This window comes from Amblyomma maculatum, chromosome 1, assembly GCF_055883805.1.
Source record: "Amblyomma maculatum isolate TAMU_Amacu chromosome 1, ASM5588380v1, whole genome shotgun sequence".
Classification (NCBI taxonomy): domain Eukaryota; kingdom Metazoa; phylum Arthropoda; class Arachnida; order Ixodida; family Ixodidae; genus Amblyomma; species Amblyomma maculatum.
Window position 1 is genome coordinate 401608812 of NC_139344.1, and position 16877 is coordinate 401625688.

At 46.7% G+C, this 16877-nt stretch overlaps 1 protein-coding gene across 1 annotated transcript in view; it reads right to left on the minus strand.

Annotated features, from left to right (window-relative positions):
- Positions 1-4224: 4224 nt before the first annotated feature.
- The window catches only part of LOC146208708 (uncharacterized), a 44522-nt gene continuing 31869 nt past the window's right edge, over positions 4225-16877 (minus strand). Inside the window, exon 5 of the mRNA XM_084587312.1 lies at positions 4225-4622. Coding sequence (XP_084443438.1) covers positions 4462-4622 — 161 coding nt within the window. The 3' untranslated portion in view covers positions 4225-4461. The remainder of the gene's footprint in view (positions 4623-16877) is intronic.

The following is a 16877-nucleotide window of genomic DNA, read 5'->3' on the forward strand; positions in this document are numbered from 1 at the left end:
TCAAACCCATCAGCTGGTTCTGTTCTACTCTCATTGTGTCTGCCTCAAAGCATATTATTTGGCATCAACTTGACGAATAATTGATATCTGAAGGCATCTGGAAATGCCGTTAGCCGTTCTAATTGTATTACAAGATTTACGTTGAGATTGCTTAGTGTGGTGTCTCGGATAGCTTTTCAAATTGTGATGTCTTTTGGGCCTAAATCTGTTCGTTTAAGGCGTTATATTCTTCTTTCCCGAAAACTTACAGGCGCTAACAAATAAGGACAGTCCGAGATTGGTTTTTATACCCTACGTATGCAAGTGATCAGCTTCCTGCTGTTCAAGAGGAAGATGATTTTATGGAAAATAATTTTTCTATTGAAAAAAGGCTGGGGCAAGTGTCCAGTGTCCGCGGGGCTTTGCGGCACTCTCCTTAGGAGTGCGGCAAGTTTCCCCTTAGTTTTATGCAGCCTTTGTTGGCTTTGCCATTGTATTTGATACTCTGGATTAACATATCTGGCAGCCTGATAACTGATCCTTTCGGCGCCGGAATTCTCAGCTAGAGGGATGTTCATGATCTCGGTGCTGTTCTGTTGTTTATTTTTTTTTTGTACTGTTTCATTAATCAGGAGCTCACGAATTTCATGAAGCTCATGAATCTTTGCATGTTTTTTTAGCTGCCGATCTGATAGCATGTGGATACAGAGGATGCTAAGGTAACTACAAAGTGTTAACCCAAGCTTACCATTAAGGCGATCACAACCTGATACCAGTGCTACGGGTTCAATTCCTAAATGTAAGTTTATATCTCGCTTTCTATACGACTGACGTTTACGGGGCCGAGGATTGTGATTTTGCTTAATTCACTGCTGTGGCTCCCACAAATGCAAAGGTCTAGGTGTACCTGCCGAGCGAAGCAGCCACGCGGTTAAACGCAAGTTCGGAAGACATGACCTTCCGCTTTGCATGCGAGAAGTGGAGCTTCAACATTAGTAAATAAACAGCATACTGCACTGATGGGGCACATAAGCTATAAGGTGGAAAAAATTAGCATGGAGGCCACATAGTGGGCACGTAAAACACAACCTGTCGCTCTACCTGAAGAGATTTCTTGTATTTTTGAAGAAATAATCATTTCACAGACCCCCACCTTTTGCAGGCAAAAAACTCAACTTTACCATAATAAATAGCTGAAAAAGAGACATAGAATCTTTAATTGTTCGAATGTATGAAATGTTCGCCCTAGGTGCTTAGTCCAGGAAGCCATGGACCGGAGCCATCTTCTTTTTTAATTCATTTTGATCCGAAACTATGGTATCGCAGCTTCCATCACGCACCCCGTATAGCTGCAACATAATCTCGCGCTGCGAATTCAGCTTCGTCGCTTCATGAAGATTCACGTACGCCGCCTCATTTATTGTTGGCAAATACGTTCTGAAAGAGTGCAGCTGGGACCGTGAGCCTAGTGTCGGGCCAATCCAACAGGTAGCCTGCCGAAAACAGGCGGAATGGCATAGAGACAAGCACTCTCGCAAAAAACAGAGACCGCCGCCGTGCCAGATAGGCTGTCGAGACCATTGAGAAAGAAGAAGCCAGACTATGTTATCGCGAAAAACCTTGCCAAGCGCTCAATCGAGCCACGATAAAAGTGGCAGCAGCGAATGGACCACCGGCTTATGGCTTACAACCTTGGATTGCTACAAGGGTATTCAACCTCTACAATGTTCTCAGAATTACATCGGATATGCCGAGCTTTTCCACTTGTCCTGATAAATATTGTAATTTGTTTATATATCTTCAGCTTGAATAAAGGCCCCATGTGCTATTTGGCTTCCTTTTTTTTGCTTCCCAGTGGTTGACAGTATGCACGACTTTTTGATCTCTTGGCACTGACACAGAGGAGCATGAATGGCGAGCCGTGCAGCGGTAATTATGACTTCAGTAACACTTGACTGTGCTGATTTAAATTAATTATTTCCAAAGATGTTTTTCAAAGAGGCCTTTCACCAAACACATCGAAACGGCCACGTGCCGCTTAAAGCGTCGGAGTTTACTCGGAATGATTGATGGGGCAGATGTTAAGTACTTTTCAGAGGAAAATGATAGCTTCCATAGGCGTTCCCACGATATCTGACTTCAATAATTAAACAAAGCAAAAAAAGCGCATATTCATGCAGTTTATTTTGCCATTATTTGAGCTCAATAGTTCTGTTTACTGATGCTTAATATACAAATATCACTACATATATAATCTGGCCCTGCAAATTCGCTGCTTTAACTCCCCAGCACGAAAGGATGGGAGTTCAAATCTGCAACTACTAAACATTGCTCTGGCAGTTGGTTTATTAGTTTATTAGGTCCTCCCATTTGTGAACGGTTACTCTACGGTGCGGATTTGATTAAGCAATGCAGAATTAAACTTATTTAATGTTACGAGCTTCTCAGGCGCAATACTGTTTTTAACTATGATACAACGCAACCCAAGAACCTTCATCCTTATTCTCAGTCGTGGTGTAGTACATTATATTTGCGCGAAGCGTATACATCTTCCTCAGACAAAAAGCCGTCTTAGTACCTGTTTCGGCTCTGCTGTTGTCGGAAGTGTTCGGAATGGAGCAGAAAAAAATGGAGGCGTGTAGTTGATTGATAAGTGCTTGGGAATAGATGGCGAGTATGGTTAATGATCGGTGGGTGATGCTAGAGTCATATTGGTTGTGTTGGCGTCGACAAAAATAATATTATATAGCACCAACAAAGAAAATAGAACTTCATAATTCAAACATAACAAATAAATTTAAAAACGAGAGCCGTCTTGCATTCCGTGAGAACTAAAAATACTGTTTATCACGTTCTTTCGCAATGATGGCGTCGTTACCAGGCTTGCCACATTTCGTACAGTTTCTCCATTTAATAAATACAGCCTGAGAAAGACTTTGGCACTTAGCCCTGTCAGTGCGTAAAATTTTACGGGTTCACTCGCATCATTCCTTTAATGCAGCTTCGTTGGAAAGATTAAATATGAAAATATTAATTTGTGAATGGTGTTCCTTCTGTGCACTTATTATATAACAATTTACGAAGCCAGTTCAACGCATCAACCACACTGGGCCAGTTTGAGGTCTACACGAACTAAAGTGCCACTTGGATTTGCGTCAAGCTCGTGCACTGCAAAGGAGTAGTCGCACACCAACTGTAGGGAGTAGCGCAGGACGAGAGTGCCGTCGCTTATTGCGCCAGCTGGCGGCGCCGCTTTGGTAAGATTGCCGCACCCACCGCTGTAAGTGTTCGAAACCTGTATGCCCTAATGGGGCAGCTGAAGCTGCACGGCTTTCACAACCCTCTGCGCAAACGATGCTGCATCGTTTGCATGGGCTGCGCTAGGCCGCCTCCTGCCAAACGTACTCGACGGCTGAATAAAAACACCATTTGACTGTACCCTAGATGCAGCTTGTTTTATATAGTGCTTTGAAAAGTGATTTAGCCTAAAAATTAAGCCTTTAAATTTGAGCAGCTCGATCGTACGCTTTGCGAATTCAGAAGCCTGCGCGCAACAAACGCTAACATTCGCGAAGCTTGGTTCCAAATAGCAACGGTTAGCTGCGTAACTCTGACGAACGCTGTCCACTTATTACAAACCTCAAATCCTTTAATGCAGTATCAATGCAGCGAAATGTGGAATAAGATGTGCTAAAATAATACACGTTACATGAAATGAGTCGCTCGCACGGTAAATCAGTGGGGCGCAGAAAGGAAAACACCTCTCGCAGTAAATCCCGCGTTCGGTAGCTGCCCGTACAATTTTTCGCTGTGCGTTTGTGCCTAAAGTTTAAACAATTACAAAAGTAAAACGTATATGAAATTCGGGGCATCCTTATATTTACCTATAACAGTCATCAATAAAGACAGTTCTCACTGCGCAAACGGAGCTGTCGCCAGGGCTGCTACTACGGGTTCCAACAGCTTCCGCCATGCAGAATGGGTGGTATAATTTGCTGGCGCTCTCAAATAAAGCAAGAAATAGCACCAAAATGCAGACAGCTCACGCGACCAATGCACATGACTGTTGTATACTGCTATTATCGCAGGGTCAACGGCTCACGCACAACCCAAATTGTCTTCGAGTGCAATCGTTGCGCCTTTTCCTTGTTTGGCTCATTCAGGGTGCCATCCTAAAAGGAAGATGATGGCGCCCATAATCAAATTATTTTAGAACTCAAAAGTAGTGGCTATCAAGTTGGCCTTTGTTGGATTTCTCTAGTATTTTATTGTTGTCTGTGGTACACCTGTAGTTTTTCGTGAACAGTTCTAACAACAATTCTCAAAAGCGTATCGGGGTGAGGTTAGCGTTATTACTAAGCAGCTGTCTATATAATTACAATGTCATACTGTGCGGCTCTTGATATTAGTAAGACTGGTCAAATTTTATAACAATTATTCACCCCACAGCTCATTATATTAATCACCCGTATCACACTTTGCTCAAGCATTGTCTGTGGAATCAGGAAAAGCTGTTGTGTCGACATCCTTGCAGGTGTCTCTGTCGTGAAGGTTATTTCCGTTACCGCAGTTCTTCTCAAACTGTTCCATACACTCATTCGGTATTGAGTCCTTGCGTTCCTTAGTAACCCACAAAGTGCACTCTGAAATTAAAAATCAACACCAATTAATAAACAATGCTACCTAGAGAACGAACTAATTTTAAACATTTCAATAGCCGGTACGCTACTGCTCAGATGTGTCATTCTGGTATGAGCTATAGGTCACCCTAGCAAGTTAGCAATAATACGTGAAGGTGTTTTGCCTATGATCATGAAGCTGAATCTCCAAAAGGCTACCGGCTCTGTCGACATGCCAGAAATATTCTCAAGGCGCTAAAAGGAAAATGTTTCAGTCTTTTTCAAACAAATTTTTTACTTTCCTATTCAAATAATGATATGCCACGAGATTCGAGTGAGAAACAAGACTTTCGTCTTTAAAAAGGTGATTGTCTTTTTGTAACTAGTTACTGCTCACTATTAATAACTATTACAAGTTGTTAGAGCACGCCATAGCCAAATATGTTCATTAATATTTACACCAAAAAGTTATCATATCGAAGCATCAACATGGATTTAGGATGAACATGTCGACTGTCAGATAATTATACTCTTTATTAATTCTCTCGAGTGATTGATGTACCCGGTAAAATTGATGTTGGACCTTTGCCAAACCCTCTGTAAGGTATACCACGAAAATTGCTGCTTAAATTGAAATAGTGTTGGACAACAGTATAACCTATTGTAGTGGATACAGGAATATCTTAACAGGTTTGACAGTAAAGGTTGCTTTCTGTTGCATCGTGCTTTCTTGTGCTGTGCTATGGGGACCGGACAGCTGTACGGGTGGCGCCGCCTCTCGGCGCATCGCTCAAACGCCGGAATGCGCCGGCCCCGGCCGGCGCATTGCCAGCGCATTGGAGCGTAGTGTTTGTCTTTGGTTAGTGTGGAAAATCGGAAATCCTAATGTTTAGATGACGCTGTGCGTGAATATACTATCCTCAAGAGAACAGAAAGGTGGGCTAGTTGTGCGAATATGTCCAGTTAAATGAAGTCTGGCCAAACAAGGCTGGCGAAACGTGGTGCGTTGTTGGCTCCACTGGCAGCTACGCAAACTCGTTGGACGTTTCTAAGTCGATTCATTTCTACGGGTTTCCACAGAAGCATGAGTGGCGGGTGACCTAAGCATGGTTCTTTGAAAGGCAAAGGCACGAATCTACGTATTTGGTCACTGTGTGGTCATGGAAAGTGCCGAATGTTTAAAATTCCGCTTGCTACCGGATGCTCTGTGCCTTCTGTTCCCCAGGAGTGACGGCACGAGAGTCTCGGAGTCGAAGCCGCACTCCCTTCATCTGTAGTCACTTTATTGACAATTGGAAATCGAAATAACCCTACAACGTAAGTTACAACGCTAGCATTTCCCCGCCTGTGTACAAGAAAACCCCAGCACGGAAAAAGAAAAGACAGCTCCACCATCGTCGTTCAGGCTGCGTTACGATCTTCAGTGATGGGCAGAGACAATGTTTGTGCAGATACTTTCGCTGACATAGTCAAAGATAATTTACTTTTTTCTCTTAACAGAAAGAGCAGATAGGAGACATGAACAATTCCTATTACCATGATCTTGCCATTTTTCCTCTTTTCGTTTGTCAACCAATGAAAATGCGCTGAGAGCTCTGCGTTGATACTCTTAGAATTTGTTAACATTTGTTTGTGGCATGTCCATTTTGCCTAATAAAATCACTCATTTCACAGCTCAATCAATACTGCATGGTCAGAAAATCTGCTATCGGCTTCATATAAAAGTCGAACAAGAAAAAAAATACAATTTAATGTGTGGAAGCGAGCATAAACGTAGCATTTTTTTTTTAATTTCGAAAGCCGTGTAGCAGTTTTTTTTTTCGCATTCACGTTGCACCTGAATAAGACTTGAAATTTCTCCAACCAACACTTTTATTTTATAAAACCCGACGTTTCGGAGCCGGCTCGGCTCCTTCTTCAGGGGTGCATGACGCGGGGCTGCGTGCAGCTATAAGTAAAGGAATGGTCGAGGGGGAGAAGAAGGTGGGGGGGGGGAGAATGGGGAGGGGGTGGAATGTGTGTGAAAGGAATGAGAAGGAAGGAGGGGGGTTTAGACGAGTGAGGGTGCCGCAGGTGCAGGTGTGCTCGCTGGCGACTTTTTTCTTTTCTTCTGTGAAGTGGCCAGGAGAGAGCGAAGACCTTGCAAGTATACAGCAGGGAGGTTGCCTGTTGTCCGGTTGATGTTATTTGCGGTAGACTGTATGTGCCATGACTCGAGGAGGCGTCTTTTGCGGTAATTGGTCTCGGTCTCCAAGATGAACGTTTCTTCGAAATTTATTCTGTGGTCGGAATCTTCTGAATGTTCAGCTATGGGGTTGCGTTCTCTTGAAAAATTTCGTACATCGTTATTGTGTTGCCGAATTCTTTCTTTTAGGTTTTTTGTTTCGCCAATGTAGCTAGCATCACAGTCGGCGCAGGGAATTTTGTAGACAATGCCTTGGGCTCTTTCTCTTGGTGGTCGATCTTTGGGGAAGGGTAGCAGGCTCCCCAAAGTGTTTGAAGGCTTGTGCGCCACTCGAATTCCCTCTTTTCTTAGAATACGGGCGATGGTTTCGCTGGCGCCTCGGACATAGGGGACAGTGACGTACTTTTGAGATGTAGTTGTTTGCTGCTGGTTATTTTCTTCCCGGGGCCTGTCGTTGCGTTTTTGGCGGCGAATGATTTTCAGGATAAATTTTTTTGGGTAGCCGTTCATGGTTAGTTCCTTGAATATTAAGCGTTTTTCGTTTGCTTTGTCGGGCTCTGTGGTGCAATGTGTTTCCACTCTTTGTAATAAGGTCTTCACAACTGACGCTTTATGGCTTGTCGGGTGGTTCGAAGTGAAATGCAGATATCGCCCTGTGTGGGTGGGTTTTCGGTATACGGAGAATCGCAGGCGGTTGTTTTTTCGGGTCACCAGAACGCCCAAAAACGGCAGGGCGCCTCGCTTCTCCATTTCTAGGGTGAACTGAATCTCCGGTTGAATGGAATTTAGATGAGAGAGGAAATTTTGGACTTCAGATTTCTTAATAATTGAGAAACAGTCATCGACATATCTCAGAAAAATTTTTGGCGGTGGGCGGAAAGAGTTGAGAGCTCGTTCTTCGATGTGCTGCATAGTTATATTCGCCATAGCGACAGAGATGGAGGCACCCATTGGTGTTCCCTTAACTTGTTTGTAGAATTCTCCTCGGCATGAGAAGTATGTGTTTGATAAGTATAGTTCCAGAAGGCGGCATATCTCGTCTACACTGAGTGGGGTTCGTGCGCTGAGTGTATCGTCGCGTTTTAGGGCTTCTCGAGTGGCGGCCAACGCGAGATTTACAGGGACATTTGTGAAAAGGGACACCACGTCAAAGGAAACAAGGCACTCGTCGGCCTCAAGGCTCACCTGGGATACGAGTTCGATGAAATGCCCGGCGTGTCGGACGTGGGTCGCGGTTTTTCCCGTGATTGGTGTTATGAGCTTGTGCAGGTATTCCGACAACGCACGGAGGGGGGAGAAACGGAAGTCGACAATTGGGCGTAGAGGAGTCCCAGGTTTATGGACTTTGGGCAGACCGTAGAAGGCTGGGGCTGATCCGTTAGTGCACGATAACTGCAGGTAGAGGTTTCGGTGGTTCGGGAGGTTTTTGAAAACTTCTTTTAATGCCTTGTTCAATTTTGCCTGGGTACTTGTTGTGGGGTCCTTCTTCAATTTTTCGTATTCTTGATTGTTGAGTAGAGAAGAAATTTTCTCGTCATAGTCCTGTCTGTCCAGAACGACTGTTGTGTTGCCTTTGTCCGCTGGGAGGATTACGATGGTCGTGTCTCTCTGGAGGTCGTTGAGCGCCTGCTGTTCATCCCGTGGTAGATTCTCTTCATTTCGGCGTGAATGCAGACCTTTCAGTACTCCGACTGTTTTGAGCCTGACTTCTTCTCGAGGACCTGTTTTCAGCTGTTGGAGGCCGTCTTCAAGAGCAGATGCAATTTTCGGGAGAGGAGGTCCGTGAGCCTGAATATTGAATTTGTGTCCCTTGGCCAGAATTGAAGTTTCGGCGGGTGTTAGATTTCTGGAAGACAGGTTCGTGACCACGTTTGAATGGTCAGTAGGGGCGTTGTCAGGTCGAGGTTGTAATTCTGCCAGCTTCTTCATTTGCTTGGTGCGGTGTTTGTTGGCTTCGGAAGCTGCTGTCTCCTGGGCGAAGGCCTCAATGGGTGTTAGAAGCTTGGGCATCCTGTGCTCGAGCTGTCGACGAGCAAAAAAGGCGTCGGTTTCTTTTTTCTTGATCACTGTGCGGCACTCCCGTATCCGAGCAGTTACTAGGTGCTGTTCTGCCTTGTCGATGATGTTTCGTCCTTCCGGTGTGGAGACCGGGCGTCGGAGACGTAGGCAATGCGGTACGACCTTGGTATCCTTGCACTTCTGGTTGAACTCCAGGTGTGTTTGGTACACCGAGATACTCTTCATAGTCTTGACGTACTTCTTTGCAAGCTGCATAGCTTGCAGCCCGAAGTCTGCGCGGATAGATTGAAAGCTAAACATTTCGACAGATTTGCCTGTCTGGTTGGGTTGATAACTAAATAAGACTTAAAATTTCTCCAACCAACACTTTTATTTTATAAAACCCGACGTTTCGGAGCCGGCTCGGCTCCTTCTTCAGGGGTGCATGACGCGGAGCTGCGTGCAGCTATAAGTAAAGGAATGGTCGAGGGGGAGAAGAAGGTGGGGGGGGGGGGGAGAATGGGGAGGGGGTGGAATGTGTGTGAAAGGAATGAGAAGGAAGGAGGGGGGTTTAGACGAGTGAGGGTGCCGCAGGTGCAGGTGTGCTCGCTGGCGACTTTTTTCTTTTCTTCTGTGAAGTGGCCAGGAGAGAGCGAAGACCTTGCAAGTATACAGCAGGGAGGTTGCCTGTTGTCCGGTTGATGTTATTTGCGGTAGACTGTATGTGCCATGACTCGAGGAGGCGTCTTTTGCGGTAATTGGTCTTGGTCTCCAAGATGAACGTTTCTTCGAAATTTATTCTGTGGTCGGAATCTTCTGAATGTTCAGCTATGAGGTTGCGTTCTCTTGAAAAATTTCGTATTAGTTTTTCTCTTGAAAATTTCTCTTGAAAATTTCGTTTAGCTTTCAATCTATCCGCGCAGACTTCGGGCTGCAAGCTATGCAGCTTGCAAAGAAGTACGTCAAGACTATGAAGAGTATCTCGGTGTACCAAACACACCTGGAGTTCAACCAGAAGTGCAAGGATACCAAGGTCGTACCGCACTGCCTACGTCTCCGACGCCCGGTCTCCACACCGGAAGGACGAAACATCATCGACAAGGCAGAACAGCACCTAGTAACTGCTCGGATACGGGAGTGCCGCACAGTGATCAAGAAAAAAGAAACCGACGCCTTTTTTGCTCGTCGACAGCTCGAGCACAGGATGCCCAAGCTTCTAACACCCATTGAGGCCTTCGCCCAGGAGACAGCAGCTTCCGAAGCCAACAAACACCGCACCAAGCAAATGAAGAAGCTGGCAGAATTACAACCTCGACCTGACAACGCCCCTACTGACCATTCAAACGTGGTCACGAACCTGTCTTCCAGAAATCTAACACCCGCCGAAACTTCAATTCTGGCCAAGGGACACAAATTGAATATTCAGGCTCACGGACCTCCTCTCCCGAAAATTGTATCTGCTCTTGAAGACGGCCTCCAACAGCTGAAAACAGGTCCTCGAGAAGAAGTCAGGCTGAAAACAGGTCCTCGAGAAGAAGTCAGGCTCAAAACAGTCGGAGTACTGAAAGGTCTGCATTCACGCCGAAATGAAGAGAATCTACCACGGGATGAACAGCAGGCGCTCAACGACCTCCAGAGAGACACGACAATCGTAATCCTCCCAGCGGACAAAGGCAACACAACAGTCGTTCTGGACAGACAGGACTATGACGAGAAAATTTCTTCTCTACTCAACAATCAAGAATACGAAAAATTGAAGAAGAACCCCACAACAAGTACGCAGGCAAAATTGAACAAGGCATTAAAAGAAGTTTTCAAAAACCTCCCAAACCACCGAAACCTCTACCTGCAGTTATCGTGCACCAACGGATCAGCCCCAGCCTTCTACGGTCTGCCCAAAGTCCATAAACCTGGGACTCCTCTACGCCCAATTGTCGACTTCCGTTTCTCCCCCCTCCGTGCGTTGTCGGAATACCTGCACAAGCTCATTACACCAATCACGGGAAAAACCGCGACCCACGTCCGACACGCCGGGCATTTCGTCGAACTCGTATCCCAGGTGAGCCTTGAGGCCGACGAGTGCCTTGTTTCCTTTGACGTGGTGTCCCTTTTCACAAATGTCCCTGTAAATCTCGCGTTGGCCGCCACTCGAGAAGCCCTACAACGCGACGATACACTCAGCGCACGAACCCCACTCAGTGTAGACGAGATATGCCGCCTTCTGGAACTATACTTATCAAACACATACTTCTCATGCCGAGGAGAATTCTACAAACAAGTTAAGGGAACACCAATGGGTGCCTCCATCTCTGTCGCTATGGCGAATATAACTATGCAGCACATCGAAGAACGAGCTCTCAACTCTTTCCGCCCACCGCCAAAAATTTTTCTGAGATATGTCGATGACTGTTTCTCAATTATTAAGAAATCTGAAGTCCAAAATTTCCTCTCTCATCTAAATTCCATTCAACCGGAGATTCAGTTCACCCTAGAAATGGAGAAGCGAGGCGCCCTGCCGTTTTTGGGCGTTCTGGTGACCCGAAAAAACAACCGCCTGCGATTCTCCGTATACCGAAAACCCACCCACACAGGGCGATATCTGCATTTCACTTCGAACCACCCGACAAGCCATAAAGCGTCAGTTGTGAAGACCTTAATACAAAGAGTGGAAACAGATTGCACCACAGAGCCCGACAAAGCAAACGAAAAACGCTTAATATTCAAGGAACTAACCATGAACGGCTACCCAAAAAAATTTATCCGGAAAATCATTCGCCGCCAAAAACGCAACGACAGGCCCCGGGAAGAAAATAACCAGCAGCAAACAACTACATCTCAAAAGTACGTCACTGTCCTCTATGTCCGAGGCGCCAGCGAAACCATCGCCCGTATTCTAAGAAAAGAGGGAATTCAAGTGGCGCACAAGCCTTCAAACACTTTGGGGAGCCTGCTACCCTTACCCAAAGATCGACCACCAAGAGAAAGAGCCCAAGGCATTGTCTACAAAATTCCCTGCGCCGACTGTGATGCTAGCTACATTGGCGAAACAAAAAACCTAAAAGAAAGAATTCGGCAACACAAGAACGATGTACGAAATTTTTCAAGAGAACGCAACCCCATAGCTGAACATTCAGAAGATTCCGACCACAGAATAAATTTCGAAGAAACGTTCATCTTGGAGACCAAGACCAATTACCGCAAAAGACGCCTCCTCGAGTCATGGCACATACAGTCTACCGCAAATAACATCAACCGGACAACAGGCAACCTCCCTGCTGTATACTTGCAAGGTCTTCGCTCTCTCCTGGCCACTTCACAGAAGAAAAGAAAAAAGTCGCCAGCGAGCACACCTGCACCTGCGGCACCCTCACTCGTCTAAACCCCCCTCCTTCCTTCTCATTCCTTTCACACACATTCCACCCCCTCCCCATTCTCCCCCCCCACCCTCTTCTCCCCCTTGACCATTTCTTTACTTATAGCTGCACGCAGCCCCGCGTCATGCACCCCTGAAGAAGGAGCCGAGCCGGCTCCGAAACGTCGGGTTTTATAAAATAAAAGTGTTGGTTGGAGAAATTTCAAGTCTTATTTAGTTATCAACCCAACCAGACAGGCAAATCTGTCGAAATGTTTAGCTTTCAATCTATCCGCGCAGACTTCGGGCTGCAAGCTATGCAGCTTGCAAAGAAGTACGTCAAGACTATGAAGAGTATCTCGGTGTACCAAACACACCTGGAGTACAACCAGAAGTGCAAGGATACCAAGGTCGTACCGCATTGCCTACGTCTCCGACGCCCGGTCTCCACACCGGAAGGACGAAACATCATCGACAAGGCAGAACAGCACCTAGTAACTGCTCGGATACGGGAGTGCCGCACAGTGATCAAGAAAAAAGAAACCGACGCCTTTTTTGCTCGTCGACAGCTCGAGCACAGGATGCCCAAGCTTCTAACACCCATTGAGGCCTTCGCCCAGGAGACAGCAGCTTCCGAAGCCAACAAACACCGCACCAAGCAAATGAAGCAGCTGGCAGAATTACAACCTCGACCTGACAACGCCCCTACTGACCATTCAAACGTGGTCACGAACCTGTCTTCCAGAAATCTAACACCCGCCGAAACTTCAATTCTGGCCAAGGGACACAAATTCAATATTCAGGCTCACGGACCTCCTCTCCCGAAAATTGTATCTGCTCTTGAAGACGGCCTCCAACAGCTGAAAACAGGTCCTCGAGAAGAAGTCAGGCTCAAAACAGTCGGAGTACTGAAAGGTCTGCATTCACGCCGAAATGAAGAGAATCTACCACGGGATGAACAGCAGGCGCTCAACGACCTCCAGAGAGACACGACCATCGTAATCCTCCCAGCGGACAAAGGCAACACAACAGTCGTTCTGGACAGACAGGACTATGAAGAGAAAATTTCTTCTCTACTCAACAATCAAGAATACGAAAAATTGAAGAAGGACCCCACAACAAGTACCCAGGCAAAATTGAACAAGGCATTAAAAGAAGTTTTCAAAAACCTCCCAAACCACCGAAACCTCTACCTGCAGTTATCGTGCACCAACGAATCAGCCCCAGCCTTCTACGGTCTGCCCAAAGTCCATAAACCTGGGACTCCTCTACGCCCAATTGTCGACTTCTGTTTCTCCCCCCTCCGTGCGTTGTCGGAATACCTGCACAAGCTCATAACACCAATCACGGGAAAAACCGCGACCCACGTCCGACACGCCGGGCATTTCATCGAACTCGTATCCCAGGTGAGCCTTGAGGCCGACGAGTGCCTTGTTTCCTTTGACGTGGTGTCCCTTTTCACAAATGTCCCTGTAAATCTCGCGTTGGCCGCCACTCGAGAAGCCCTACAACGCGACGATACACTCAGCGCACGAACCCCACTCAGTGTAGACGAGATATGCCGCCTTCTGGAACTACGCTTATCAAACACATACTTCTCATGCCGAGGAGAATTCTACAAACAAGTTAAGGGAACACCAATGGGTGCCTCCATCTCTGTCGCTATGGCGAATATAACTATGCAGCACATCGAAGAACGAGCTCTCAACTCTTTCCGCCCACCGCCAAAAATTTTTCTGAGATATGTCGATGACTGTTTCTCAATTATTAAGAAATCTGAAGTCCAAAATTTCCTCTCTCATCTAAATTCCATTCAACCGGAGATTCAGTTCACCCTAGAAATGGAGAAGCGAGGCGCCCTGCCGTTTTTGGGCGTTCTGGTGACCCGAAAAAACAACCGCCTGCGATTCTCCGTATACCGAAAACCCACCCACACAGGGCGATATCTGCATTTCACTTCGAACCACCCGACAAGCCATAAAGCGTCAGTTGTGAAGACCTTATTACAAAGAGTGGAAACACATTGCACCACAGAGCCCGACAAAGCAAACGAAAAACGCTTAATATTCAAGGAACTAACCATGAACGGCTACCCAAAAAAATTTATCCGGAAAATCATTCGCCGCCAAAAACGCAACGACAGGCCCCGGGAAGAAAATAACCAGCAGCAAACAACTACATCTCAAAAGTACGTCACTGTCCCCTATGTCCGAGGCGCCAGCGAAACCATCGCCCGTATTCTAAGAAAAGAGGGAATTCGAGTGGCGCACAAGCCTTCAAACACTTTGGGGAGCCTGCTACCCTTCCCCAAAGATCGACCACCAAGAGAAAGAGCCCAAGGCATTGTCTACAAAATTCCCTGCGCCGACTGTGATGCTAGCTACATTGGCGAAACAAAAAACCTAAAAGAAAGAATTCGGCAACACAAGAACGATGTACGAAATTTTTCAAGAGAACGCAACCCCATAGCTGAACATTCAGAAGATTCCGACCACAGAATAAATTTCGAAGAAACGTTCATCTTGGAGACCAAGACCAATTACCGCAAAAGACGCCTCCTCGAGTCATGGCACATACAGTCTACCGCAAATAACATCAACCGGACAACAGGCAACCTCCCTGCTGTATACTTGCAAGGTCTTCGCTCTCTCCTGGCCACTTCACAGAAGAAAAGAAAAAAGTCGCCAGCGAGCACACCTGCACCTGCGGCACCCTCACTCGTCTAAACCCCCCTCCTTCCTTCTCATTCCTTTCACACACATTCCACCCCCTCCCCATTCTCCCCCCCCCACCCTCTTCTCCCCCTTGACCATTTCTTTACTTATAGCTGCACGCAGCCCCGCGTCATGCACCCCTGAAGAAGGAGCCGAGCCGGCTCCGAAACGTCGGGTTTTATAAAATAAAAGTGTTGGTTGGAGAAATTTCAAGTCTTATTTAGTTATCAACCCAACCAGACAGGCAAATCTGTCGAAATGTTTAGCTTTCAATCTATCCGCGCAGACTTCGGGCTGCAAGCTATGCAGCTTGCAAAGAAGTACGTCAAGACTATGAAGAGTATCTCGGTGTACCAAACACACCTGGAGTACAACCAGAAGTGCAAGGATACCAAGGTCGTACCGCATTGCCTACGTCTCCGACGCCCGGTCTCCACACCGGAAGGACGAAACATCATCGACAAGGCAGAACAGCACCTAGTAACTGCTCGGATACGGGAGTGCCGCACAGTGATCAAGAAAAAAGAAACCGACGCCTTTTTTGCTCGTCGACAGCTCGAGCACAGGATGCCCAAGCTTCTAACACCCATTGAGGCCTTCGCCCAGGAGACAGCAGCTTCCGAAGCCAACAAACACCGCACCAAGCAAATGAAGCAGCTGGCAGAATTACAACCTCGACCTGACAACGCCCCTACTGACCATTCAAACGTGGTCACGAACCTGTCTTCCAGAAATCTAACACCCGCCGAAACTTCAATTCTGGCCAAGGGACACAAATTCAATATTCAGGCTCACGGACCTCCTCTCCCGAAAATTGTATCTGCTCTTGAAGACGGCCTCCAACAGCTGAAAACAGGTCCTCGAGAAGAAGTCAGGCTCAAAACAGTCGGAGTACTGAAAGGTCTGCATTCACGCCGAAATGAAGAGAATCTACCACGGGATGAACAGCAGGCGCTCAACGACCTCCAGAGAGACACGACCATCGTAATCCTCCCAGCGGACAAAGGCAACACAACAGTCGTTCTGGACAGACAGGACTATGAAGAGAAAATTTCTTCTCTACTCAACAATCAAGAATACGAAAAATTGAAGAAGGACCCCACAACAAGTACCCAGGCAAAATTGAACAAGGCATTAAAAGAAGTTTTCAAAAACCTCCCAAACCACCGAAACCTCTACCTGCAGTTATCGTGCACCAACGAATCAGCCCCAGCCTTCTACGGTCTGCCCAAAGTCCATAAACCTGGGACTCCTCTACGCCCAATTGTCGACTTCTGTTTCTCCCCCCTCCGTGCGTTGTCGGAATACCTGCACAAGCTCATAACACCAATCACGGGAAAAACCGCGACCCACGTCCGACACGCCGGGCATTTCATCGAACTCGTATCCCAGGTGAGCCTTGAGGCCGACGAGTGCCTTGTTTCCTTTGACGTGGTGTCCCTTTTCACAAATGTCCCTGTAAATCTCGCGTTGGCCGCCACTCGAGAAGCCCTACAACGCGACGATACACTCAGCGCACGAACCCCACTCAGTGTAGACGAGATATGCCGCCTTCTGGAACTACGCTTATCAAACACATACTTCTCATGCCGAGGAGAATTCTACAAACAAGTTAAGGGAACACCAATGGGTGCCTCCATCTCTGTCGCTATGGCGAATATAACTATGCAGCACATCGAAGAACGAGCTCTCAACTCTTTCCGCCCACCGCCAAAAATTTTTCTGAGATATGTCGATGACTGTTTCTCAATTATTAAGAAATCTGAAGTCCAAAATTTCCTCTCTCATCTAAATTCCATTCAACCGGAGATTCAGTTCACCCTAGAAATGGAGAAGCGAGGCGCCCTGCCGTTTTTGGGCGTTCTGGTGACCCGAAAAAACAACCGCCTGCGATTCTCCGTATACCGAAAACCCACCCACACAGGGCGATATCTGCATTTCACTTCGAACCACCCGACAAGCCATAAAGCGTCAGTTGTGAAGACCTTATTACAAAGAGTGGAAACACATTGCACCACAGAGCCCGACAA